General features: G+C 55.6%; 2 protein-coding genes across 5 annotated transcripts; one reads left to right on the plus strand and one right to left on the minus strand.

Annotated features, from left to right (window-relative positions):
• The first annotated feature begins 241 nt into the window (after positions 1-241).
• On the plus strand, positions 242-12,621 carry RNF40 (ring finger protein 40). The gene is made up of 20 exons (XM_043455576.1): positions 242-359; positions 468-671; positions 1,096-1,263; positions 1,395-1,536; positions 2,157-2,363; positions 2,900-3,021; positions 3,143-3,289; positions 3,388-3,462; positions 4,546-4,665; positions 4,766-4,945; positions 5,140-5,275; positions 6,088-6,209; positions 6,296-6,723; positions 6,810-6,927; positions 7,054-7,203; positions 7,386-7,598; positions 7,679-7,804; positions 8,914-9,054; positions 9,146-9,247; positions 11,362-12,621. Exons 2-20 carry the CDS (start codon positions 540-542, stop codon positions 11,536-11,538), a joined length of 3,006 nt encoding a protein of 1,001 aa, XP_043311511.1. The 5' UTR covers positions 242-359; positions 468-539; the 3' UTR covers positions 11,539-12,621.
• A 3,450-nt stretch (positions 12,622-16,071) lies between these two features.
• On the minus strand, positions 16,072-24,824 carry ZNF629 (zinc finger protein 629). 4 transcript variants are annotated; one of them, XM_043455579.1, is made up of 4 exons: positions 24,590-24,823; positions 23,389-23,702; positions 22,066-22,173; positions 16,072-21,909 (listed from the first exon to the last, which is right to left on the minus strand). In XM_043455579.1, the coding sequence occupies exons 3-4, from the start codon at positions 22,136-22,138 to the stop codon at positions 19,376-19,378; spliced, it is 2,607 nt and encodes an 868-aa protein (XP_043311514.1). In that variant the 5' UTR covers positions 22,139-22,173; positions 23,389-23,702; positions 24,590-24,823; the 3' UTR covers positions 16,072-19,375. The 4 variants fall into 4 exon arrangements, with proteins under 4 accessions (XP_043311514.1, XP_043311516.1, XP_043311513.1 ...); XM_043455581.1 differs by lacking the exon at positions 23,389-23,702 and having other exon boundaries at positions 23,909-24,824; XM_043455578.1 differs by having other exon boundaries at positions 23,389-24,823.
• Between the last annotated feature and the right edge of the window lie 304 nt (positions 24,825-25,128).

Here is a 25,128-nt window from a genome sequence, read left to right on the forward strand (position 1 = left end):
TCCTGGAGCCAAGGAGAAAGTGTACGGCTCCCTCCAATCAGTGAGAAGAGAGTGCGCGTGCGTAATAAGATGCAAGCCCCGCCCTCATGGCCTCCTTTCAAAGTTGCTAATCTGGGGCAGGCGGTGTCTTGTGTTATCGGTTACCATGGGAACTGTTTACTGACCAATCACGGAGAGAAGAGGGTTCGGAAAGAAACCCATACAGACCCGAGAGGCGGGACAAAGCGAGACCAATAGAAACAGGAAATGAAGACGATTTCGCCACATCCGGGACTGCCCCTGGCGCCTGCGCTCTGCTAGGGAGGCCAGTGACGTCCGGTGGAGTCCAAGATGGCGCCCGTGGGCTGATCCTGCTGCCGGTGAGGGGCTCAGGGCCGGCGGGGCGGGGACCCTCTGGTAGGTGAGGGAGAGTTGCGTGGTTGCGAAGCTCCGGCCGCCTCCACATCTTTGCGCTCTGTCTTCTGCAGGTGACAGGAGTGCAGCCTTCGCCTGCCTGACTTCCCTCGGGAGACCCTGCTCCTCTCTTCGCTGCCGCGGCCATGTCTGGGCCCGGCAACAAACGCGCCGCTGGGGATGGGGGTTCGGGGCCCCCAGAGAAGAAGCTGAGCCGCGAGGAGAAGACCACCACCACGCTTATAGAGCCCATTCGCCTGGGAGGCATCTCTTCCACGGTTCGTGGGTTCCTGCCTCAGTCCTCAAAACTTGATAGAACTCCCATCTGTTTTCCCTCCACATCGTCCTGAACTTAACTCCCAATTCCCCAGGCTTAGCAAGATCCACTTTACAGAACGCTGTGTTGAAGGCAACCGAGGACACGACGTCAGCCTTCCCTTTACAGATAGGAAAACGGGTTCCCACAGGGCGTGTGGCTTGTCAAAGACTTAAGTAGGAAGAGGCAGAAGCAGAAGAACATGACCCGCCTCACAACCGAGACGCTTTCTCTGTGGGTGTCTGAGCTTCGTTAAATCCTAATGGCAGTTCATCTGGGGAAGCTCCCCACTCCCTTCCGTTGCCTTTGCTTTTCTTGTCTTTCTCTGTGATTGGGTTCTGGGGCCCTGCTTGACCCTCTTCTTGGCCCCTTTATTTCCTTGGTAGGAGGAGATGGACCTCAAGGTTCTGCAGTTCAAGAACAAGAAACTTGCAGAGCGGCTGGAACAGAGACAGGCATGTGAAGACGAACTCCGAGAACGAATTGAGAAGCTGGAGAAGCGGCAGGCCACAGATGACGCCACCCTCCTCATTGTCAATCGCTACTGGGCCCAGGTGGATGCCGCTCTTTCGAAGATCTGGCCTTGATCCAGCTTCCAATCCTCAGATCCCTCTACTAGGAAAGGAGTATCAGGCTGGGAAGCACCTGAGGGATTCATAACATTTTTGGTGCTTTCTCCCTTCAGCTGGATGAAACTGTGGAAGCCCTTCTCCGACACCATGAGAGCCAGGGGGAGCTGTCTTCAGGGACAGAGGCACCTGGGACCCAGGAGGGGCCAACACGTGATGAGACCCCTCTCACAGAGCCAGGGACTTCGGAGCTGAGGGGTAGGGCCAGAACCCTAGGATCTGGGAAGCTTAATTAAGTTCTCGGAAAGGTCCTGGAGAGGAGGGGACTTTGATATTAGACTGCCAAATTCCCCGCCTGCTAACAGACAATTGATTTCATATCTAGGCTGCAAGGGCAGTGGGTAAGAACACAGGCTTTGACATCTGAGTGATATGGTTAACAGTACAATTCACATCTTGACATCTGTAGTTCAAAAAAGTATTAAATGTTGACCGTGTACTTGGCATTGTTGTAGATTTGGAGGAAACAAAAATAACAAGAGATAACTGCCCCAACCATTAGGGAAGGAAGTGGTTAAAACCACAAGAAAGAAGGGGGGCTGCTGAAAGGGAGTTAGTATGTGTACACTTTAGTTTAGATAGGGGAAGGCAGAGAAGGCTTCCCTGAGCAAGTGATTTGGTAGCTCTCTGGCCTTAGGGACATCACCTCCCTGAACTTCTGTTATTTCACTTTTAAGATGGGGATAACACAGTACTGCAGGTGTTGGTTATGTTGATTGAGTAAGCTATAGAGTGCTGAAGGGCTCAGTCTGAAACTTGGTACAGAGTGGTGGTGACTGTTGCTGTTGTCCTCACGAGGGTCTGTCCGTCCCTCCCAGAACCCCCGCCAATGCAGCTGCGGCCCCCTCTCAGTGAGCCAGCCTTGGCTTTTGTGGTGGCCCTTGGCGCAAGCAGTAGTGAGGAGGTGGAGCTGCAGCTGCAGGGCCGCATGGAGTTCTCAAAGGCAGCTGTGTCCCGTGTCGTGGAGGCCTCTGACCGCCTGCAGCGCCGGGTGGAAGAACTCTGTCAGCGAGTATACAGCCGAGGTTAGTTCTTTATGCTGCCACCCCAGACGTGCCCCAGCTTCCATTTACCTCTTCATGGTATCCCCTTCTCAGTGTCCCTAGCCCAGAGGCAGCCACAGTTCCCCGGGGGATAAATCAGCCACATTCTCAGGTTAAACTGTCAGTGGAGGATCTGGCTTTGATTTTTGGAGTTGAGGTCTAGAGAGATGGGTGGAAGTTGTTGTTGATACTGGGAGAGGGGTCCTCCTCCCTTGGGGCTGGAGACCTCTTGGGAGCACTTTTCACAAATCTTAGTGGCAGTTACTGATCCATCCAAGGCATAGCAGCAAGGGCCCAGCCTTAGTTCTGTCAGTCCCTCCTGGGCATTCTGGGCACATGGCTCTCCTCTCTGAGCTGGTTCCTCCTTTGTACATTGAGGATAAAGACTCCTGGCTGTGTCATGAGAAAGTGGCAAGACAGCTGGTGGATCACACTGGGCACATAGCAGACTCCAAAATGAGTTAGTACTTTGACCCACTGCCCTGGACTTGGCTCTTACCTGAGCCCTGCCTTCCCAGGGGACAGTGAGCCCCCCGGTGAGGCGGCTCGGGCACGTACCCGGGAGCTGGGCCGTGAGAATCGTCGGCTACAGGACTTGGCCACCCAACTACAGGAGAAGCACCACCGCATCTCATTGGAGGTGGGAGTTGGGATTTTGGTGTGGGGTTGGAACCAGGACAGGGTTTGGATTAGTTGGACACCCAAGGATCTCGGGGAGCCAAGTTTGTCATCTTAGCCTCTGTCCCCTTCATTGTCCCCAGTACTCTGAGCTCCAGGATAAAGTAACATCTGCAGAGACAAAAGTGCTGGAGATGGAGACGACAGTAGAGGACCTGCAGTGGGACATTGAGAAGTTGCGGAAGCGGGAGCAAAAACTTAATAAGCACCTGGCAGAAGCCTTAGAGCAGGTGAGATTCAGGCGCTGGGTCAGATGGAGCCTGAACAGAGTACTTGGGGCCCTAACTTCTCTTCTCCACGCCCATATGTCCATCTCTTCTCTCCACAGCTCAATTCTGGCTACTATGTGTCTGGGAGCTCTTCAGGCTTCCAGGGGGGCCAGATCACACTCAGCATGCAAAAGGTGAGCAGCAGCATTCTTCCTGGTCCCTCCCGCAGCCTTTTCTCTACTGTACCATTGAACTTCCCCCTTAGAATTAAGGACAAACGTCAGCTGTGGTCTTGGAGGTCTTTCTTGTCACTTACAGTGTTCTTTGTTTCATTGTTTCATATCTATATTCAGTAAATAGTTGCTGAATACTGAATGTTAGGTACTCTGTAGAAAGCAGTTATTTTGGAGAACAAAACAGAAACCTATCATGGAACATAAGTTCTAGTTGGGGGAGTTAACAGGAAGTAGGTAAATTGTATATCAGTTGATTAAAAGTCAGTCAGTTCAGTTCAGTTGCTCAGTCGTGTCCAACTCTTTGCAACCCCATGGACTGCAGCATGCCAGGCCCCCGTGTCCATCACTAACTCCCAGAGTTTACTCAAACTCATGTCTGTTGAGTTGGCGATGCCATCCAGCCATCTTATCCTCTGTCGTCCCCTTCTCCTCTCACCTTCAATCTTTCCCAGCATCAGAGTCTTTTTCAAATGAGTCAGTTCTCACATCAGGTGGCCAAAGTATTGGAGCTTCAGCATCAGTCCTTCCAGTGAATATTCAGAACTGATTTCCTTTAGGATGGGCTGGTTGAATATCCTTGCTGTCCAAGGGATTAAAAGTACCACTGAGGAAAGAGGTGTTGGTTGTGTTGGAGTCATTTGGCATTCACATTGTGGGCCTTGCTGCAACTGTCCCATTCCCTGTCCTGCTTTTGCTCTCTCACTTCTTGGTCACTGAACTTCTTTTTTTCTTTTTTTGGTGCTGTAGAGTCATTGTTCCCTGTCCTCCTTTCCTCAGCTTGTTTTTCAGGATTTCCAGGAAGGCTTCCCTGACCCCCTGTCAGATACAAGCCTTGGTTCCCAGCACTGACCTTGCAATATTACATTTTCTCCTACTTGGCTAGGAACACTTAGGAAAGTGCCTGGGTCTGGCTTGTCCCTGGGCCTTCAGAATCCATCACTGCTCCACATAGGGGAGCTTGGGCAGAGCATATGGTGGGGCTGTGAGGGACGCATGCCTCATGCCCTGGCCCTGCCTCCCACGGACCTCCCCACTCCACAGTTTGAAATGCTGAATGCGGAGTTGGAGGAAAATCAGGAATTGGCCAATAGCCGCATGGCAGAGTTGGAGAAGCTGCAGGCCGAACTTCAGGGGGCCGTGCGGACCAATGAGCGCCTCAAGGTGAGTTGTGTTTGGGGCTGGGAAGGCCTTAGCCTGCAGGGTGGGCTCTCCCTGAGCTCTTCTTCCTCTTGCTGAGTGAGTTCAGATACCCTGCCCCTAGGTAGCATTGCGGAGCCTTCCCGAGGAGGTGGTTCGGGAGACGGGGGAGTACCGGATGCTGCAGGCACAGTTCTCACTGCTCTACAATGAGTCTCTGCAAGTGAAGACCCAGCTGGACGAGGCCCGTGGGCTGCTGCTGGCCACCAAGAATTCCCACCTGAGGCACATTGAGCACATGGAGGTATGCCCATGGAACAGGGGTAAGGGTCAGGCCCTCTGGGTTAGGTTGTTCATGGGTCAAGGGTGTCAGAGCTCGGGGTGCCTGCCAGGGATCCCTTGGAAATAAATTCTTCCTAAGCTACTGAGGTTTGAGGTTGAGGGTGGGCTTAACATGAGCCCAGGGCTTCTGTGGGTCCTTAATGCCTCACCTCACAGAGTGATGAGCTGGGGCTGCAGAAGAAGCTACGCACCGAGGTTATACAGCTGGAGGACACGCTGGCCCAGGTTCGCAAGGAGTACGAGATGCTGCGCATCGAATTTGAACAGAACCTGGCGGCCAACGAGCAGGCGGGTATGTGGCAAGGACAAGGTCGAGGTGGGGCCTTTTGTGGGATTGCTGGGCCCTGGTGTGGCCAGATGCTTGTCCAGAGGTTAAGTCCTTTCCTTTCACAGAGCCTCATCTCCCTGTGGAAAATGGGGACCCCATCACATGGCTCAAAGGTGCAGTGAGGCTTACAGCCGCCTGAGGTGGCTGATGGTGCTGACTCTGCCAGAACAGGAGCTGTCAGCCCCATCCGTGATTCTCTGGCCTTTAGGGCACATCTCTACTAGTTCATTATACAAAGGTTTATTGAACACCTCTTTTGAGCCAGGCTCAGTTCTAAGCTTTGGAATTAAACCAGTGAACAAAATACAAAGAATCCCTGCTGTTGTGGAGCTGTGTTACAGGAAGGGAGGACAGACAACAAAGGAGGAAAAAATTGAACATGTATGTTAGGTAGTGACAAGTATATCAAGCAAAGTAAAGCAAGGAAGGAAGATAAGGAGGTATTAGGAGAAATGCCAGGGAGATGAAACTAAGAAGGTGGCATTTGTTTAAAAGCTAAAGAAAGTGGACTAACTTACTTTTGTGAATTTACAGTTATGTGTTCCTTTGAAGGAAATCTGGAAATGTTTTAGAAATCTGCATTAGCAGAAATAACACACAGCATCAGATTACGTTTGGGTGAATTTTCTTCAGTTATCTGCTGAGCTCACTTTCTGTATAAGGCTTCAGTTGTCCTCTCCTTGTAGTGGGAGTGACTGCCCTGCCTCTCCCCTCACTGAGGGGCTGGGCCCCTAACCCAGGGACCAGTCTGACCTTGGTTTCCTGTACTCCTCCAGGGCCCATCAACCGCGAGATGCGCCACCTGATCAGCAGCCTACAGAACCACAACCACCAGCTAAAGGGGGATGCCCAGCGATACAAGCGGAAACTGCGCGAAGTGCAGGCCGAGATTGCCAAGGTGAGGAGCGGGCTGCCTGGGGAAGGCCGTGGCTAGGCCCCAGTGAGCATGTCTCACCTCAGCCCTGTTCTTTCTCTGCTCTGCAGCTCCGGGCTCAGGCCAGTGGCTCTACTCACTCCATCCCCAGCCTGGGTCACCCAGAGGACTCCAGCCTCAGTGCCTCAGTCCCAGGGAAAGAAGAGGGTGGGCCAGGCCCTGTTGGTGCCCCTGACACCAGAAAGGAGATGGCTTCCATGCCTGGCACTGCCATTACTACATCGTCAGCGAAGAAGGAAGACCTGGTGCCCTCTGAGGAAGAGACCCAGGCCCTGACCCCCGGGGCCCAGGGACCCTCCTCCCGGGGCCGAGAACCTGAGGCCAGACCCAAGCGGGAGCTTCGGGAGCGAGAAGGGCCTGTTCTGGGACCCCCATCTGTAGCCTCGGCTCTCTCAAGGGCTGATCGGGAGAAGGCCAAAGTGGAAGAGGCGAAGAGGAAGGAATCAGAACTCCTCAAAGGTCTCCGAGTAGAGCTCAAGTGAGGCCCTTTTCTTTTCTCCCTCCCACCCCTGCCCAGTGGCCTCCAGCTCTACTCACCCAGCCTTCCTCCTGTGCCTCCCCCAGGAAGGCCCAGGAAAGCCAGAAGGAGATGAAGTTGCTGCTGGACATGTATAAGTCTGCGCCCAAGGAACAGCGGGATAAGGTGCAGCTCATGGCAGCGGAACGCAAGGCCAAGGCTGAGGTGAGGGCAGATAGGGTCCGTGGGATGTGCAGAAAGGCTGCCCCAGGGCGGGGGGGGCAGTAACCAGACTCAAGCCCTGGGTCAGCAGGAAGCAGTGATGAGAGAGCTCCCTCCTGGTGGTTATAGGTCGATGAACTCCGGGGCCGCATCCGGGAGCTGGAGGAGAGGGATCGGAGGGAGAGCAAGAAGATCGCGGATGAGGATGCCCTGCGGCGCATTCGTCAGGCGGAGGAGCAGATTGAACACCTGCAGCGCAAGTTGGGTGCCACCAAGCAGGTGCGACCCCCACCCCACCCCACCCCCAGCTTTGAATGTTGGCATTCCTTAAACCTCCTGGACTAGCGCATGACTTGGGTCCACTCTGTGGGTCTTTGTACAGCCGTGTTTTCCTGCGGTTTCCCCACAGTTGATCTTGTCCATCTCCCACGTTCCATCTTGCCCCTGCCCACTTGCTGCAGGAGGAGGAGGCCCTGCTGTCAGAGATGGATGTGACTGGCCAGGCCTTTGAGGACATGCAGGAGCAAAACGGGCGGCTGCTCCAGCAGCTGAGAGAAAAGGATGATGCCAACTTCAAGCTGATGTCAGAGCGGATCAAAGCCAACCAGATTCATAAGCTGCTGCGGGAGGAGAAGGACGAGCTTGGCGAGCAGGTTCTTGGCCTCAAGTCCCAGGTAGGGCTGCCTCAGGCTTGTTAGGGTGGAACTGGAGAGGTAGGGGCTCCCCAGCACTGAGTCCCCACTCCTGTCCTCAGGTGGATGCCCAGCTGCTGACCGTGCAGAAGCTGGAGGAAAAAGAGCGAGCCTTGCAGGGCAGCCTCGGGGGTGTGGAGAAGGAGCTGACACTACGCAGCCAGGCCCTGGAGCTCAACAAGAGGAAGGTGAGGCAGATTACCTGGGCTGGAGCCTGGCTCTGCTCCCCTACACAGCCCCGTTCACGTCTCAGACACTTAATGTTTGCCAGACCCTGTGCTGAGGACTTTCCCTGTTGGGTCATGTTTCAGCCTTAAAATAATCCTACAACAGTTTTTGTTGTTATCTGCTTTTCTGTAAGGGAGAAGGCTGAGGTTTAGGGAGGTAGTTGACTTGCTCAAGAAAGAGTGGAAGTGGAATTTGGGCCTGGGTCTTCTTGACTCCACAACCCATGTCTTGACCACTGCACTGTTTACCTGTTTCTGTCACATAGTTGTATTAACTCTTAAGAAACGTCTCTAGCTCGTGGTAGTTGTTCTTCTGAGGGGAACAGAGTCAGGAATGACATCACTCCTCCAGGTCATGGTAAAGGCTTAACATTGACTTTCATCTTTTTTCTCCCCCTGGACTTCTCTCTGCTTGGTTCATTCGTTTAAGCAGTGTTAGTCATGCTCTTGCTGTGTACCAGGACCTACACTGCGTGCTGGGGAGATCACAAGAACAGAACACCTCTGCTGGGAGTGGCCGGTTCCAGGGGCAGAGAGCAAGCCAATAATCCCACAGATTAAGGAACACTGTTTCAGATCACAGCATGTCTTTTTTTGTTTGGCCGCACTGCATGGCTTGTTAGACCACAGCAGCGAAGGCCCGGAATCCTAACCACGTGGCTGCCAGGAAACTCACAGCGTGTCTTACGAAGGAAATAGAAGTGTATGAAAGAAAAACAGGAGAACCTCTCTCAGGAGGTGACATTTGAGCTAAGGCTTCAGAGAGCTGCAGAGAGAAAGTCTGTGTGTTGGGGGAGTTGAGGGGAGCAGAGAACCCTGTGGAGGCTTAGAGACAGGAGAGAGGGTTATGCAGGTGAGGAGCCAGAAGTGCTGGGAATGAGGAGCCTCACCTCCTAGGTGAGGCTGGTGGGGTCAGGAGACAGAATCAGTTCTAGTGAAGATGTTGGACTTATCCCAAGAGCAGGAACCTCTGGACAGTTGACATAAGCATCTGTGGGCCATGGCTCCACACGCTTGACTCCGCAGGCTCAGGCCAACTGTGCCCCTCCTCCCCATTCCACCCACCTCAGGCCGTAGAAGCAGCCCAACTGGCCGAGGACCTGAAGGTGCAGCTGGAGCATGTGCAGACACGGCTGCGAGAGATCCAACCTTGCCTGGCCGAGAGCCGGGCTGCGCGGGAGAAAGAGAGCTTCAACCTCAAGAGGGCTCAGGTGTGTGGCTGGCAGGGGGTGGAGGCGGGGGGTGGTCAGCAGGTTTGGATTGAGGACCCTTGCACTCAACCTCCCCCCTCTCCTGCCCCAGGAGGACATCTCCCGGCTGCGGCGCAAGCTGGAGAAGCAGAGGAAGGTGGAAGTTTATGCAGACGCTGATGAAATCCTCCAGGAGGAGATCAAGGAATACAAGGTAGGGCTGTGGAACTAGGTTGTGCTCCATAAACCTGAGAAATCTCAGATTGGGGGTTGGTGAGAGCTCCAGGGGGTAGTCCGGGGAACCCAGAAATAAGGTAGGATAGCAAAACCTGGGCAGAATCCATTGTGGAGAATCAAGACAGCTCTCAAGTGTGGTACACATACTCCACGCCAGATAGAGTGCTGGGTGTGGGAGGACTGGGACCTATACCTAGTCTTGGATCTCTTGAAACTGACAGTCTGCCGAAGCAGGCAGCCAAGTAATTATTTCCTCTGAGTGATGATGAGTGTGATGGCAGAGGCCAGAGGGGTTGGAGCAGTCAGGGGAGGCCCTTAGTAGCCCTGGGGGGGAGGGGGGAGGGGGGCACAGTCCGCCGACTTCCCGAAGGAATAGCCTCCAAAGGAAAACTGAAGAGTGAGTCACGGTTGGCCATGAAGAATGGAGATGGAAGGATCCCAGCAAAGGGAGAGGTAGAGGTGGAGGCTGCTAGTTAAGGGAGACGTGCTGGAGGACACGGCTGGGCAGTGGCAGCTAAGAGGGCAGAACAGGGGCCTTTGGTGAGTCACAACCTGGGGGGCAGGGGAGGGGGTGTTGGGCAGTGTCAGATCCTAAAGGTTAGTGAGCCAGGTTGAGATTCCTGGCTTGTTCAGTAGTCAGTGTGGACACATCCAAGGGTTTTAGACTAGAGAGTGACGTCTCAAGGATATTGAGGATGAGGAACTTACTCGTGGGACTCCTTGGGAGGCTGTCTGGGAGGACAAAGGAGAAGGGCTGGTGTGAAAGACAGAGGCTTTGGGGGATTGTCAGCAGAGGCGAAGGCAGAAGCCACGTGGAACTGGTCACCCAGGGAGGGCCTGTGGCATGAGACGAAACAGGGGTCATTTTCCCTGAGCAACTCAAAGCTTAAATAATGGACGGAGGAGGAATTTCTATGGTAATCCAGTGGCTAGGACTCCACACTGCCAATTCCGGGGTCCTGGTTCAATCCCTGGTCAGGGAACTAGATCCCACATGCCACAACTAAGACCCAGCACAATTAAATAAATAATTTTTTTTAAAAAGGAAGGAGAAAAAAAAAAGAAAAAATAAAGGAAGGAGAGCCATGTAGAGGGAGATGACTGGGGAAGAGTTTCAAGGAGGCAGGGATGAGTGAGTTCAGAGCTGCCAAGAAGGCACATGAAGCAAGTGATGAAAGATACCTTTTGTGTTTGACAGTCTTGGGAATGGTTGTTGGGTAGAGGTGAAGGTCAGATCACCTAGACTCTCACCTGGAGTGAAGAAAGGACCGAGGGTGAGTCAGTAAAAAGACAACCTTTTGGGAGCAATTTGACCTTGTAGGGGTGGAGACAGCTGAAAGGGGAGAAGGGAAAGACTTTTGGAGAAGTTGCAGACTGTGGAGACTGTGAAATGCTGGTGGGTAGGATTCTGAGAGCTAGAGAAGGGGTGATACTTGTGAGGAGTGGCTGAGGTGGTGGACTGGGCTAGGATTTCAGGCAAGACAGAGGAAGATTATTGGGAATGCTGCGTGGAGGGAATTTCTTATCTGGAGTAGGAGGTGAGACCTTTCGGCAGGTGGGAAATTGCAAGATAAAGAGAGATTTATAAAACCTCCATAGAGAGAAATGAATCAAGTGACCCACAGCAGGATCTTTGGGCAGCACCAGGGATGGGCCCAGTTGAGGGTTGAGAGCAGCAGATTTCTAGTGGCACTGCCATGCCCAGCTGTTACTTAGCAGGTAGAAGGTAAACAGTCAGCTTAAGCCAGGACTGGGCTTTTGCCAAAGAAGGCTAGTGGGGCAAGGGATGAAACCCCAGTGCAGAGGAGCTCAGGCTGGAGCCTGTGGGTCATTGACCTTTAGCAGGGACTTGTGACCACTGGCCATCACCACCTAAGTTAGAGTCTAGACTGTGTTACTATCTAGTTTTGAAACCTGGGCTCCCTGGCCTGTTTCCTTACATGGAAAGTGCTTATCCCGACCTCCCAGGGCTATCATGAGAGTTAGGTGCAGCCTTCTGTGGGGTGGTCTGAGTGAACCACCTCTTGCTGTCAGCTTGGGATCTGGGCACTGTCAGGACTGTTCCTGAGTTGACGCCTTTGCCCGGCCCAGGCGCGGTTGACCTGCCCCTGCTGTAACACCCGCAAGAAAGATGCAGTCCTTACCAAGTGCTTCCACGTTTTCTGCTTCGAGTGTGTGCGGGGCCGCTATGAGGCCCGCCAGAGGAAGTGCCCCAAGTGCAACGCTGCCTTTGGTGCCCACGACTTCCACCGCGTCTACATCAGCTGAACACGTAACTCAGGGGACTTTGGAACACCATGGACCCTGGGGGCTGTGCCTCCAGTCTCACCCTACCCAGCATCCAGTGTCCCCCACCTTCCATTCTGGACCCTGTGGGCCCAGCCCCTCCCCACGTGGTTGGTTCAGGGGCCCTAGTGCATGCTAGTGGGTGTGCGATTGGCCAAACTGTTTCACCTTTTCCCCAAGGTCAGAACTCCAGCCTAGGAGGCACTTGCCCTTCAGGAAAGGTCTGCTGTGAGAGCCCTGAGGGGCCCAGAGGACTCAAGGAAACTTGCTGGCAGCTGGCCCTAACCCTTCTCCAGCTTTTTCTACAGGCCCATCCCAGCCAAAAAGTGGAAATTCCCCAAGCTGTGACCTCCCACACAAGTGGAGGCTCACTACCTACTTAACACACCCACAAGTTAGGACCAGGGGTGGGTCAGGTCCTCAGCTCCTTGCTTTGAGATGGCCCTGGGGCCCAGGGATACTTTCCTTCACTTTCTGCTCCGCAGACCTGAGCAGACCTTCCCTTCTGTGGAGTTGCTTTGGTCTCTTTGGTCTGGTCTTATGCTAAGAGCATCCCCTTGGTGGGAGCACTGTCCTCTTCTGGGAGGCTCCAAGTTTGCTGCAGTCACGTTGCACTCATCTGGGGAGTGCTGAACCAAGATCATCAGTTTCTATCCTAATCAGACCGCTTCCAATCTCTCCTCCCTTCCCAGGCCCGACTTAACACCCACCTCATGCTTCCCAGGTCTCTGCTGGGTCCCTCAACATGACCCTGCTTTCATCCGGGTGGCCTTAACTTTAGTGGAGGCAGAACTTCCCATGGGGAAAGGGACAGACTAGCCCGCTGTGCCAACTTCCAATCATTCCAGGTAGAAGAGCTTCATCTAATGCCCTGTGACTGAGCCTGTACCTGTATGATGCTTCCTGTGCTGTCTGCCCAAGTAAACTCTTATGGGCTATAAGGACAGTCCGAGGGGGCCCGGGAGGTGGAGCTGCTGGCAGGTGCAAGGGTCCACTCCGACCCACAGCCCCTGCTCTAAAGATGTCTTGTATAGGCTGTTGTTTTGAATAAACGTCCAACACTCAGCCTATAGTCCGGAGCTAGGCTTCCTGCTCTAAACGTGGGTCCCGGATTTTGGCTGTTAAAACTTATTCCCAGCGCCTCCCTGGTTGGTGAGTGAACCTAGAGGGCCTGCACAGATCAGACCCCACTCCTGGCACCTGCTTATTATACTGTCGTCCGTGGTCCCAGACTGGGCCCGTGGGAGGGGCATGTCTGCAAGGAGAAAGCGTCGTGGTCAGCACTCAGCCGCCAGCTTTCTCTCCTGTTCCCACCGGGAAGAGCCGTCACTCCCTAGATCTCGGCAGCTCCGGCTTGCCACGCCACGCCCCCCCCCCCCCCCCGCGCCCGCGATCGTTGGCCGCAGGGAAGCCGGGAGCCCCAAGCTGCATCCTGGGAAATGTAGTCCCATGTTTTCACCTGGTGGCAGGTCCTCGGAGGAGAGCTGAGACTGTACACTCAGTCTGGGCCATGTCTCCCCAGCGGCTTCGCCCACCCTTTCCCTTCGGATGGACAGACAGGACACCTCAGCGGGTGACTTCCTTCATTGGGACTTGCACCGTCCTCTGGCCACGTTCTCGGGAAGCGTGTCTAGCGGCGCTTGTGGGTTCAGTTTGCTGTCGGGTCCGCAGCTGGACCCTTCACCGAGGCTGTGCTGGGGCTCGCGCTCGGGACGGTGATGACCAGGCTGGGTGTTGACGCTGGAGCTGGAACTGGAGACATGGCCACGGGAGCGGCCGCCGGTGTGTCAGCAGTTACCCCCTTGCGCGACCCCGCGGCCTTATCAGGAGTCGCACCTTCGCTGGGGCTCGCGGCCTTGTCAGCCTTTGGGCTCCACCTGGCGCCTGAGGTTTCAGCAGGGCCGCAGCGGCTGGTCCAGGTCGGACCCGAGACGGAGACGCGGGCTACATTGACTTCCGGTGCAGGGCTGCCGGTGGTGGGCGCGCTCGCCGAGGCACGAGCCACGGCGGGGGATGGCATCGGGCCGCCGAGGAAGTGTCCGCGGGCCCGGGCAGTGGTGGCCAGGGTGGGGGAAAAAAACGCAGCATATTGCATCATAGAGATGCCGTCTGGCTCATAAAGGAGCGCTGCGCCCTGGAACAGGTCGAGGTCAGCCAATCCTCTGTGAGCTGGATACTCTTTCCCAGGAGTCACCTCCACGTGGGCTCCTTACCAAATCCAAGTGACTACGTCACTTCCCCAAATATCTCTCCTAAGCAGTCTCCATATCCAGGGGGGGTCTAAAAACTCCGAGTCTTCATGCTTAATAGACACCAAACCACTTTCTCAAGCTTGCGCCCAAGGGAGTGAGATAAAAATCCCAAAATTTGTGGGAAGAGCTGCACTCATGCTGCAGGAGGAACAGTAAGTTCTTCACAAATGTTGATTTTCAGATGAGCCTGCCCAATACCAGGAAGATCTGCTGGAGGAGCTGGGCAGGCCCTTCCCCCGCAGTGTGCTTGATCCCTTCCAAGCACCAGTAAACTCAGTGTCTCTGATACCCCGGGCTCTTGGCTGGCCTGTGTGGGTGAGCAGATGTTGGCCGTAGTGGCAAAGGTACCTGTTTTAGCCAGGTTTCAGTGAGATTGGCCACAGGTTCCAGTGGTGCATTTGATTTCAATGACTCTTCTTAAAAATTCCCTTGGTGGAGAAGGGAATGGCTACCCACTCCAGTATTGCCTGGAGAATTCCATGGACAGAGGAACCTGGTGAGCTACAGTCCATGGGGTTGCAAAGAGTTAGAGGTGACTGAGTTGACACACATTAAATGTTTACATCTAAAAAAGAGCAAGGCTCTTTGAAACTTGATTTAAATAAATAACACTTCCCTGGGGCTCTCTGGTGCTATACTCTGCTGGTGTTCCTCATATCATTTACCAAATTGCCACCATTCATGGCCAGAGTGGGAGGATAGGGGTAAGATCATGTCACTCTCCTTAATTCCCCTTTCCCCCAATGGTGTCCTTATCCCCAAGTTACTCCAACAAGGTACCCCACAGTCCAGTCTCTGCTCTCTTGCCTTTTCTCAGTTCCCACCCCACTATGCTCTTAAGCTGACACCTGTCATGCATTTTCTAGCTCCCACCCCACGCCCTGACCTGGACACTTCCTATTTCCTGTTCCTGCAGCCCTCATCCTTCAGGTCACTGCCTCTAGCCAGTTTCCTGCCCCTCTGCTGTGGCAGGTACTATGCCTGGATCCAACCCCTTCTGCTAAGTAAGAACCAATGGGGAACTTGCTGGTGGTCCAGTGGCTAAGACTCCGCACTCCCAAGGCAGGGGGCTCAGGTTCAATCCCTGGTCAGGGAACTAGATCCCACATGCCACAACGAAGAGTTTACCTGCTGCAACTAAGACCCAGTGCCACCCAATAAGTACTTTAAAAAAAGGAATCAATGGGCTCCAGTGTCTGTTCTTCCTCTGGAGTCCCCTCATTTTACAGAGGACTCCTGTGCTGATGGACCTCAGTGTCTCCAGGAAATATAGAAGTCTTCATTACTTGCTTCTTTATGAAATGCAATTCCCTCTTCCCCACCCCTTGCTTTCCAGATGGAGAAGGGAAAGAAGAGACAATTGAGCCTGCCTTGGGAGTTGGGGTTACAGAGACAAAGGGAAGGTGTGGAGACAGCTTCCTGGCTGGGTCAGGAGACCCCCAGCAGACTGGGGCAGAGGCAGGCCCTGGGTTACAGCTGCTTCAAGCAGCCACTCGGACCAGGGCAAGGTCTAGACCCAGGAGATAGTGTTGAGGCAAGCTGGCAAGGAGGATTCAGCAGCGCATCCCCACCTGACCCAGACAGTGTGGAGCCCAGGCCAGGCCCGGGCAGGCCCAGCAGTGGGGGAGGAAAGGCTTGGTTGTACACAGAGCTTGCTCCTGGTCATTCTGGTTTCCCTCACCACCTTGCAGTAGATCTTAGGCAGCCTTCTGTTAGCCTCCCAGCCTCTCCACACGTTGGGGGCTCACAGGCTACATCCTGAGAGTGAGAGGACAAGCCAGGTCTCCACCCACCTCTCCTCAGGGTCTAGGAGGCTCTGGTCCAGAGGAAGGGCTGGGCCCAGTCCAGAACCCAGGAGAACCAGGGGTGGCGGCTGCCAGCTTCTGGAACTAGATCTTGGGTGCTGTGCCTCGTGGCAGTCTGCAGAGGGTGTGGGTGTCGTGGCCAGAGAGGGCTCCCTGGGGCAGCAGAGCTGGCCCTGAGCCAGCCCAGTGCGAGTCAGCCGGCTGCCACCAGAAGTCAGCATGTTGTGCTGCTTGGCTCTGCCACCTTCTCAGCACATTCCTCCTCTCTGTCTCCCAAGAGGATAGATTTTAAAGCTGTAAACCCTCAGGCTCCCACCAGCAAGCACCGGATGGAGATTTCCGGCCTCTGAGAATAGGGCTGGGCTGAGCTTTTGAGTTACATGTGGACCCTGCCCTGGCAGAGAACGGACTCTCTCAGCTTGCTCTGAGCTTCAAAGAGAAGATAGAAAACACCTGGGAAATCTTATTCCCTTTATTCTCTTCAACTAATCAACATGACCACCGCTGACACAACACTGCTATTGACACACAATACTCAAAAGTGGGGCCTTTCTTCACTCCAAGGGGACAAGTCAGATGAGTGGTGGCAAAAGAGTCGGGGCTGCTCACCTGAGGGGCAGGTGTGATGGAACCCCACCTCTTGGTTGTGATGGTTTCGAGCTTCCCCGCCATTCAGGATTCACGGCAAGTTCTCCCGGGCTCCCTTCTGACCTCCATATCCATAGCAGTTTCAAGTTTCACCCTAAGCTCAGATCAGTTTCTACTCTCCCTTCTACTTTCACCAATGACGCTGTGACCCTGTGTTGCGCTCCTCCAGGAGGGCCTGTCTAAAGAGTCAGGCTTGCGTGGAGTTGGACAGGAGGGTTTGGCTTCACTCTGCCTTCCCGACTCACTTCCGGTGGGAAAGTGCCACAATCCCCTGGGCCTTGGCCTGAGCTGGTCAGAAGGACTCGACGCTGCCGCCTCCCCCAGCCTGCTCCCTGCTTAGTTCTTCCCAAGATGTAGCTCGCTCTGGGAGGAAAGCAGCTGGCTAAAGGAGTTTGGGGAGGTGGGCAACAGAGAACAGGTCACACCCCAAAGGTCTCTGACTCTGCCCCCTTTCTTGCTATGAAACCCCAGACCCCAACTAATTGTGTCCACATCATCCGTTCAGTACCACAGCCAAGACCCCTGGCCCTCACCCTATGACATGCGAGCATTCTACTATGTATGCTACACCCTAGTCCTCAATAGGTCCTCAGTCAGCCTTGACCACCCATCTTCCCCCCGGATGGGCCCTGAGCCCCAAAAGCTGCTCTCCCGGGCCCTTCTGGAGACTGATTCCTCAGGCCTATTTCCAAGAGGATCTGCTTCTAGTTTTACAAGGGGTTTGTCTCTACAACTGAATTTTCTTTCTGCTGCCATCTTAGAGGGAAAAAAAAAAAAAACAACCTGCTTGGAGAATGGTCTCCTCTTCCTCAGTCTCAGAGGGACACCTCCTGGTCCATGCTGTCAGTAGAGGCAGGCAGGGTCCTTCTCCCCTCCTGGTGGTGCTTTCTGACCTGGCACTTGGGTGGGTGGGGCTTTATGCAGATATTGATCAGGGTCTTCTCATAGTCCCCCAAGACCTGCCTTTTCCTTCTCCCCAGCAGGCCTAGGCTTTTCCTCCTACAGTGTTCTAGATTTCAGTCTTTGAATTTGAGGGTCATCCCTTTGGGAACAGGACAGACGAAGGGTGAAGGACTTTCACCTTTTGAACTTTTAGGTAATGGAATCAGAGGTCTCTTCCACAGGTTTGTAAGAAGCCGGGTCACCCTCTCCAGGGACATGACTCCCCACCTGGAATCTCAGTTCTACTTGTACCACAGCGTGTTACTGGGGCCAGCATGGTGTCAGTGGGCACTTCCTCTGGACCCAGCTCTGGACAGGGAGTCCTGTCCTCCTGTAAGGGTTTCTGGGGTTAAGGGGTGGGGTTTTTGATATGGATGTTTCACGAGTTTTTGCTCTTCAACCATTTCAGAGGACAACAGTCTCATTCCCCGCCATGGGGGCAGGTTTGGCAGGGTTAATGAAAGTATGTCACTGTACATGGTGTGTGAGGACAGGAGATGGGCCTGGCCAGGGAGTGTGTTTCTCATCATTCTGTCTCCCTCTGAAGGTTTCTGGCTAAGGAGGAGAGAAGCCAAGTGGGTGGACTGTCTTCTTTCCAAGACCACAATTGGGCTGGGCTGCTGCAACCTCAGAGTGCTCCAGGTACCCGGGTGAGGAAGGTGGTGAGGTCTCCACGTACTCTTCAGGGACCCGCGGTCCAGTCTGTGGGGCATCTGGACACCCATCACTACGTGTCCTCTTGCTGGCTCGTCCTCTTGCAGCCTTGCTAACAGCTCAGATGAGAATGAGGTTAAAAGTCAGGTTGCTGGCTAATCCAGGCTCTTGATTCTGTCCATTCTGCTGTCCCTTGTTGCCAGAGAATCAAAGGTGGTGCTCTTCACTTAAGAGAAGTCTGGCCAGGATTTGACCACACACAGACCTCGTGTCTCTGAAGGGCTTTATTCTTTGGAGGTCGACTAGCAAGGCTTTTCCCTCTCTGAGGACAGAATGTAAGGAAACGGGCTGCCACAGCCTCAGGACTGGTGGCAGTTAGATTGCAGGAGAAGCCTCCCGACAGTGAGACCTGAGAATGTGGCAGGAGGGACCCTCCATCCCTGGAGGCCTTGCAGCAAAGACATTCCCCAGCTGTGCTGGGGAGAGGGGAGTCCTGCCTGGCTCGGGGGTGCGGGGAACTCTGGTGGCCTGAGCTAGGAGCTGCTTGTACTTGCAGTTTGACAAGCTTCTGAAACAGGGAGGACTGGGCAGCCTGGGGTTTGTTGGGTTCCATCTCAACAGCTTATCCACCTTGGTTCGCTTTCCTCAAAGCACTCTAACAAATCACCCTACTCTTCCCTCTTAATTTTTGTGGTGGTTTCCTAGTCTCCTTACACTTAAAGCTTTTATGCACCCCAAACTTTGGCCTTTAAACAGGCTGGACGTGTTTTTTTCTTCCCCATTTTTGGGGTTCTTTCTGATGAGGAGTTCCATGGGCCTCTTCCTCTCTCACACACAGTCATCTAAGACTGCCCTTGTTCCCCACGGAACCCCCAGTGCCTTGAACTGGACCTTCTCTTCCTAGTTCCTGGGTCATTTTTCCCCTGGGGAATCGGAGGGTTCCTCCTCATTCCCATGCTCCTCCCCCAGCCCAGCATTTTCCTCGGTGTCCTTGTCCCTGGCTCTGACAGACGGGCTCCCTCCCATACTCTTGGGGGAGAGAACACTGTGGAGTGAGTTCATAGGAGGTCCTTCTACACCTTCTAAGGGTCCCTCATCCCAAGTCGACGCCATTGTCGGATTCCCTGTGCTTCCCCGACCCTATAGTTTCACTAGGTTTTTGATACAGTTTTATAGGGTTGTCTAGAGACATATTGGGACCTCTTCCTACAATTAATAGGGCTTTTATCCACTATGGTTTATAGGGTTTTTCTGCTACAGACTTAAAGGGCTTTTTTTTTTCCTACATATTTATAGGGTTTCTAACCCAACAGTTTTTCTCTACTGCCTTATAAGTGGTTCCCACCAACAATTTTAAAGGATTATTCATCACTGATGTAAAAGCACTACTTTAACCCACAATTCTTTATCCTCTGCTTCTCTACAATCTGATAGGGTTTTCCTCCTTTTCCCACATAACTTTTGGGGAGACCCAGTGTTCCTCTCAGGAGGGAGAGGCCTCTGGTCTCCAGACCCTGTTCACAGGGTGACCCCAGGGTGGCAGCTCCTGTGGAGGAGGAGGGCTGAGACTTCTGTGAAGCCGTCTCCACACTCGGGGCACAAATAGGGCTTTTCTTCCAAGCTGGTTTTGGGGCTTCCCCCTTCCTCATGGCTGCTGCTCTCTGTGGGTGCGGGGGCCTCTCCCTCACCTTCCTGGCTTGTGGACAGGGTGGCTGGCTCTGGGAGGGGGTCCTCGGGTGTGGGGGACTTTTCTCGGGTATGGGTCTCCTGGTGCCGGATGAGAGCCAGGCGATCCAGGAAGGAGGCCCCACAATCTGAGCAGCTGTAGGGTCTGGCCCCCAGGGGGCTCCTGAGGTGCTCCAAGAGGACGGAGGAGCTCTTCCCCAGCTCTGGACTCTTCTGGGCTTTCCCGCGGGCATGGACTTTCTGGTGCAGCAGCAGCTCTGAGCTGAGGGCAAAGCTTTTTTTGCATTCAGGGCATTTAAAGGGCTTTCCACTGAGAAAGGGACTGGGCCCCGCCCCTTCCCCAAGGCCAATCCGATAATCGGGAAAGAGAAAGGGCTTTTCGCTGCCGTGGGTGACCTGATGCTGGAGGAGCACCGAGCGATCCAGAAAGCTCTCGCCACAGTGCGAACAGATGTAGGATTTGGAGGAGGGCAGCCCCAGCCTGTGGCTGAAGCTCTCCTGCCCGTCGGGCATTTTAAAGGGCTGTCCGGGCGGATCAGCTCTGCCCTCCGCAGCACCGGGAAAGGAATTCCCTCCAAAAGGGAGCCTGGAGGATCGGAACTGAGGCGGCTTGGCGGCGGGGTGGGCGGGAAGGCCGTCCGAATTTTTGTAGGGGTTTTCGCCAATATGGATCCTCTGATGCTGCATGAAGATGCCCTCGTCGTTGAACCCCTTCCCGCAGACCAGACACTTGTGGGGTTTGGCTCCGGGGGGTGGGGTCAGCAGGGCAGGGTCCCCTAGCCCCAGGAGGCCGTCACCCTGAGCTCTTCGGGCCGGGGTCTTGCCCCTCTCGTGGATCACCCGGTGCTGCTCCAGCTCGTGCGCCTCCAAGAAGGCCTTCCCGCAGTCGGAGCACACAAAGAGGTTCTCATCCATGTGCGTGCGCACGTGCGTGATGAGGTTGGAGCTCTGGCTGAAGCTCTTGCCGCACTCGGGGCACTTGTAGGGCTTCTCGCCCGTGTGCGTGCGCCGGTGCTGGATCAGGTGTGAGCTGCGGATGAAGCTCTTGCCGCAGTCGGAGCACTTATAAGGCTTCTCGCCCGTGTGGATGCGCTGGTGGCGGATGAGGGTGGAGCTCATGATGAAGCTCTTGCCGCAGTCGGCACAGATGTACGGCCGCTCGCCGCGGTGGATGCGCTGGTGGTTGATGAGGTTGGAGCTGACGCTGAAGCTCTTGCCGCACTCGGGGCACTTGTAGGGCCGCTCGCCCGTGTGTGTGCGCTGGTGCCGCAGCAGCGTGGCGCTCAGCGTGAAGGTCTTGCCGCACACCGGGCACTTGAAGGGGTCCTCGCGCAGGTGAGTCCGCTGGTGCTTGATGAGCGTGGAGCTGTGGCCGAAGCTCTTGCCGCACTCCAGGCATTCGTAGGGCTTCTCGCCCGTGTGCGTGCGCTGGTGCTGGGTGAGCTCCGAGCTCTGGATGAAGCTCTTGCCGCACTCCGTGCAGCGGTAGGGCTTCTCGCCGGCGTGGATCTTCTGGTGCTTGAGGAGGTTGTGGTTCTGGCCGAAGCGCTTGCCGCACTCGGGGCACTTGTAGGGCTTCTCGCCCGTGTGGGTGGCCTGGTGCTGGATGAGGTCCGAGCTGCGGTAGAAGGCCCGCCGGCACTCGCCACACTTGTAGGGCTTCTCGCCCGTGTGCGAGCGCTGGTGCTTGATGAGGTTGGTGCTCTGGGTGAAGGCCTTTTCACACTCCGTACACTTGTAGGGCTTCTCGCCCGTGTGCGTGCGCTGGTGCTGCACCAGATTGGAGCTCCAGCTGAAGCACTTGCCGCAGTCCGGGCACTTGTAGGGCTTCTCGCCCGTGTGCGTGCGCTGGTGTTGCACCAGGTGGGAGCTCTGCGTGAAGCTCTTCCCGCACTCGGAGCAGGTGTTGGGCCGCTCGCCCGTGTGGATGCGCTGGTGCCGCAGCAGCTTGGACCACTGGCTGAAGCTCTTGCCGCACTCGTTGCAAATGTAGGGCTTCTCGGCGCCGGCCGGGCGGCCTTGCACCAGCTCCCGCAGGCTGGGCTCGCTGGCCGGGACCACCGGGGGGCTGTTCCAGGTGGTCAGAGTCCCCCACTGCCAACTGGCCTCACAGGCCTTGGTCCAGTCTGACGGGGTCGGGACTACCTCGGGGGTGGGGGCGTCCAGAGGGGTCTGGTGGTCCGAGGGGCTGGGGTGACCCAGCGGGGCTGGGGCATCCTGGGGGCCAGAGGCATCCTGGGAGGGTGTCTCCAGGGGCATCTCTGATGGGTCCTTGAATTCTGGGCTCTGATCTGGATCTCCCAAGATGACCTCCTCCCCAGAACTTTCCTGCTGAGCGCTCTCCTCTTCGTTCCCACTCTCTGCACCTACAGAGAGAAAGGGAGTCTCCAGACCCCATCTCCTTTCAGAACCCGGGGCAGGCCTCACTTCCCTCCCCCCCAGGGTTTCTCCCAGAGCCTGCGCCCCTCCCTGAATGGGGCCACTCTCTCCTCAGGACCGCCGTCCCTTCTTGTGTCCCTCACCTGGGTGAGCATCGTCGGGGCTCTGTCCAGGATCCTGCAGATCTGGGCCCCAGAGCGCTGTCTCAGGTTCCATCCCGGAACTCAGGGCTGTCCAGTGCTCCAGGGACCCTGGGGGTGATGGTGGGGCAGGGAGAGAACACGCTGCAGGGAGCTGAGCTCCAGCCTGCCTTGACTCCCCCAGCCCCACTCCCTCATCTGCCCCATCCCCAGCCCTTATTCTTCCTGATTTGAACTGCAGTCTCCTACCTCCCCATTTTTCTGCGCCTCAGTTCTCACTGCGACCCCCTCCCCCTGAACGAACGCCTGCGTTCTGCTCCAGAGCTGAAGATCACCACTAAGCAAGTAGGTGAATTTAAGAGTGTAATTAAAAGCTCGTCAGTCATAACCCTTTGAACCCAGACTGGGGGCTGAAGAAGCATCTGACGCCCACAGAAAAGGAGGCTCTCACCCCACCCCTCGGATGCCCAGAGGCTGGGAAACCTGTTATTTTGTTAATCAGAGGAAGCTCATTAAGACTCTAATTTTCCTCCTTAATGGGGCTGCTAATTGGGACCAATAAACTTTGCTTATGAGCCCCACAGAGAACCAAGACTAGCTGGAACACTTAAAGAGTTAAAAAAAAAAAGTAAAAACCACCCTGATTTCCCTGAGGGGACAGACAGGGCATTCCAAAAGACTGGAGCACTTTCCCGTTATCTAAGCACAGAAAGAAAGAGGAAGCTCGGGCTAGAGGTAGGGAGAGGGGGCAATTTAAGCCATCAGGGGCTTCTGCAGAAACTACTTTGAGAGGGAAATGGAAAGGAAAAGAGACAGGATGAATGCGTGCAGACCAACTGGCATGTGACGGCAGACACAGTGCCTGCCATGTGGTCCTCATCATCTCACCCTCAAGTCCTGTGAAGAGACCCAGGAATCACGTTGTCCATTTTCCTGATTAGGAAACCAATGCCCAGTGAGATTTCAAGGTCACAGGCTGGGAAGTGGCAGAGCTAAGACCAGGAATGCAAGATTCTGTGTCTGGCATGTCCTGGCCTCTAAGAGAGGCAGATGACCTTGAAAGTCATGTGAAACTCACAAACGTGGGCAGATGGGGAAAGACAGCTCAGTCAGAGCCTGCTGGCCATGGGAACGGGCTGGAGAAATTCCTGGGACCAGAAGGTTTCCCTGGCTATGAAAGAAGGGGTTGGATCCTGACAACCTGGAGCTCTGAACAAGAAACAGAACACTCCCTGCTGAAGCCTTCCACTATGGTTCCATCCTGGCATCCCTTATTCTAATCCATTTTCTCTTTTGTTGCTGCTGTACCCCATCCCTAACACGTACTAGGTGTTCGGTAAATTCTGGATGAATGAATGAGATGCCCCTTGCTCCTAGAGAACCTCTCTGGTCCAGTGCTTTGGAGAGGATGGCAGCAGAAGAACAGGAGCTCAGAGTGAAACACAGGCAGCTGTCACTCCCAAAACGGTGATAAGATTCCAGGATGAGGGAACAGGGCCACAGGAGCTAAGTGCGAGGAGAACTCCCCACAACATTTAGACCCTTAAGAGAGACCCTGTTGGGGCCTGGGCTTTGGGTGGCCATGTGCAAGGACCCCAGAGGAGGCTGCTGGGTGGTAACCAAACTGAAGCAGGAGCTAGCTGAACCCAGGAGAGACAGGAGTTAGATTTTAGGAAGTAAATGAATTTCTTCATCTCTGCAGCTTCTTAGGCTCTGAGAATCCCCCACCCCCATCCGTAAGTGTCTGCGGGGAGGTGGCAGCCAGAACCTCTGCCAAGCTGGGGGCTGCCTGCCTATTTTGAAGAGGCCTGCTGTGTTTGCTGAGGACAGGTGACCACTCATGTACCTTGATCGTCTCTGGAGAAATTCAAACTCAGCGGTCCGGGGTAGAAGGGAAAGGGTTAAGGACAAGGCCGACATGGAGCAGGAAAGTGGGGGCCGAGGGAGGTGAGAGGTGCTCGGGCCTGCACGGGCCTCGACCTCAGGCCAGCCCCACTGCGAAGGGAGAGGGAGGGCAGAAGAGGAGGCTGCCTCCCAGAGAGGTGTGGAGAGCGGCCCAGGGTGACCCTGACATGGAGGCAGCTGCGGGAATGCAGCCACCCTGGCCCCGGTCCCCCCACGCCCGCACCGGCCCAGACCCTGGATTTCAGCTCCAACCGGTCCCCGCGACCCTCCTTCCTTTCTCCAACCCCGAGCCCGGGATCCTCCCCTCCCCCGCCCCCCGGGGGCACCCAGGATTCCCGGCTCCCCCGCGGCGCCCCAGCCCCCGGCCCGCCGGGCCGAATTCCCTCTTCCCAGAATGCTCACGCCGTCCCCTCCCCCACAGCCAGACCCTCGCGCTCTTCCCAGAATCCTCGGCCCTCGCGGCCCCTGCCCGGCCCCCACCCCTACCCCGGGCGGCCGGGGGGCGGGGGAGGGGGCTCACGCCCGGGCCCGGGTCCCCGTCCTCCCGCGCCCCATTGTTCCCCGGCGGCCGTCCCGGGCCCTCCGGGCCACCCCCCCGGGAACCCAGGCGTCCCCCACTCACGGCTCTGGGGTCTGGGAAAAGCCGGAAGGCAGGATCCAGCCCCAGGGGACTTAACCCCTTGAATGCCCTGCCTCGGGGGGCGGGCTAGATGCCGAGGACTCTAGGGTCCTTCTCAAGGGGTGATCCCAAGCTGAGGACCCGGGGACCAGTTCAGGGTGACTGGGACGGAGCAGGAAGTGACCCCAGCTTCCCGGGCCCCTCTAGCCTGGAGTCAGAGCATCAGCTCTATGGGATTTAACCCTTTGCCTCCCACAGCCTGGGAAAAAAAAGAGGACAGGGCAGCCGGGAGGTGGCGGAGATGGCGCCCCTCTCTCCGTCTCCAGTGGGAGCTGGTTCTCGGGGGAACCGAGATGCCAGTGAGGGGCTCCGGATTTCTGGCCACCCTGCATCTCGCAGGGGCTCCGCCTGCCGCTCCCAGAAAGCCTGAGCTCTGATTTGGTGGCTGCTGGTCCCCTGGGGCCTGCCTTTGTTGGGACTCAGACCCACGAAGGGGGCTTGGATGCCTGGGTTGTGGGGTGGGAGCAGGGGCTGCCCGGCCA

Source organism: Cervus canadensis, chromosome 32, assembly GCF_019320065.1.
Source record: "Cervus canadensis isolate Bull #8, Minnesota chromosome 32, ASM1932006v1, whole genome shotgun sequence".
Taxonomy (NCBI): Eukaryota; Metazoa; Chordata; class Mammalia; order Artiodactyla; family Cervidae; genus Cervus; species Cervus canadensis.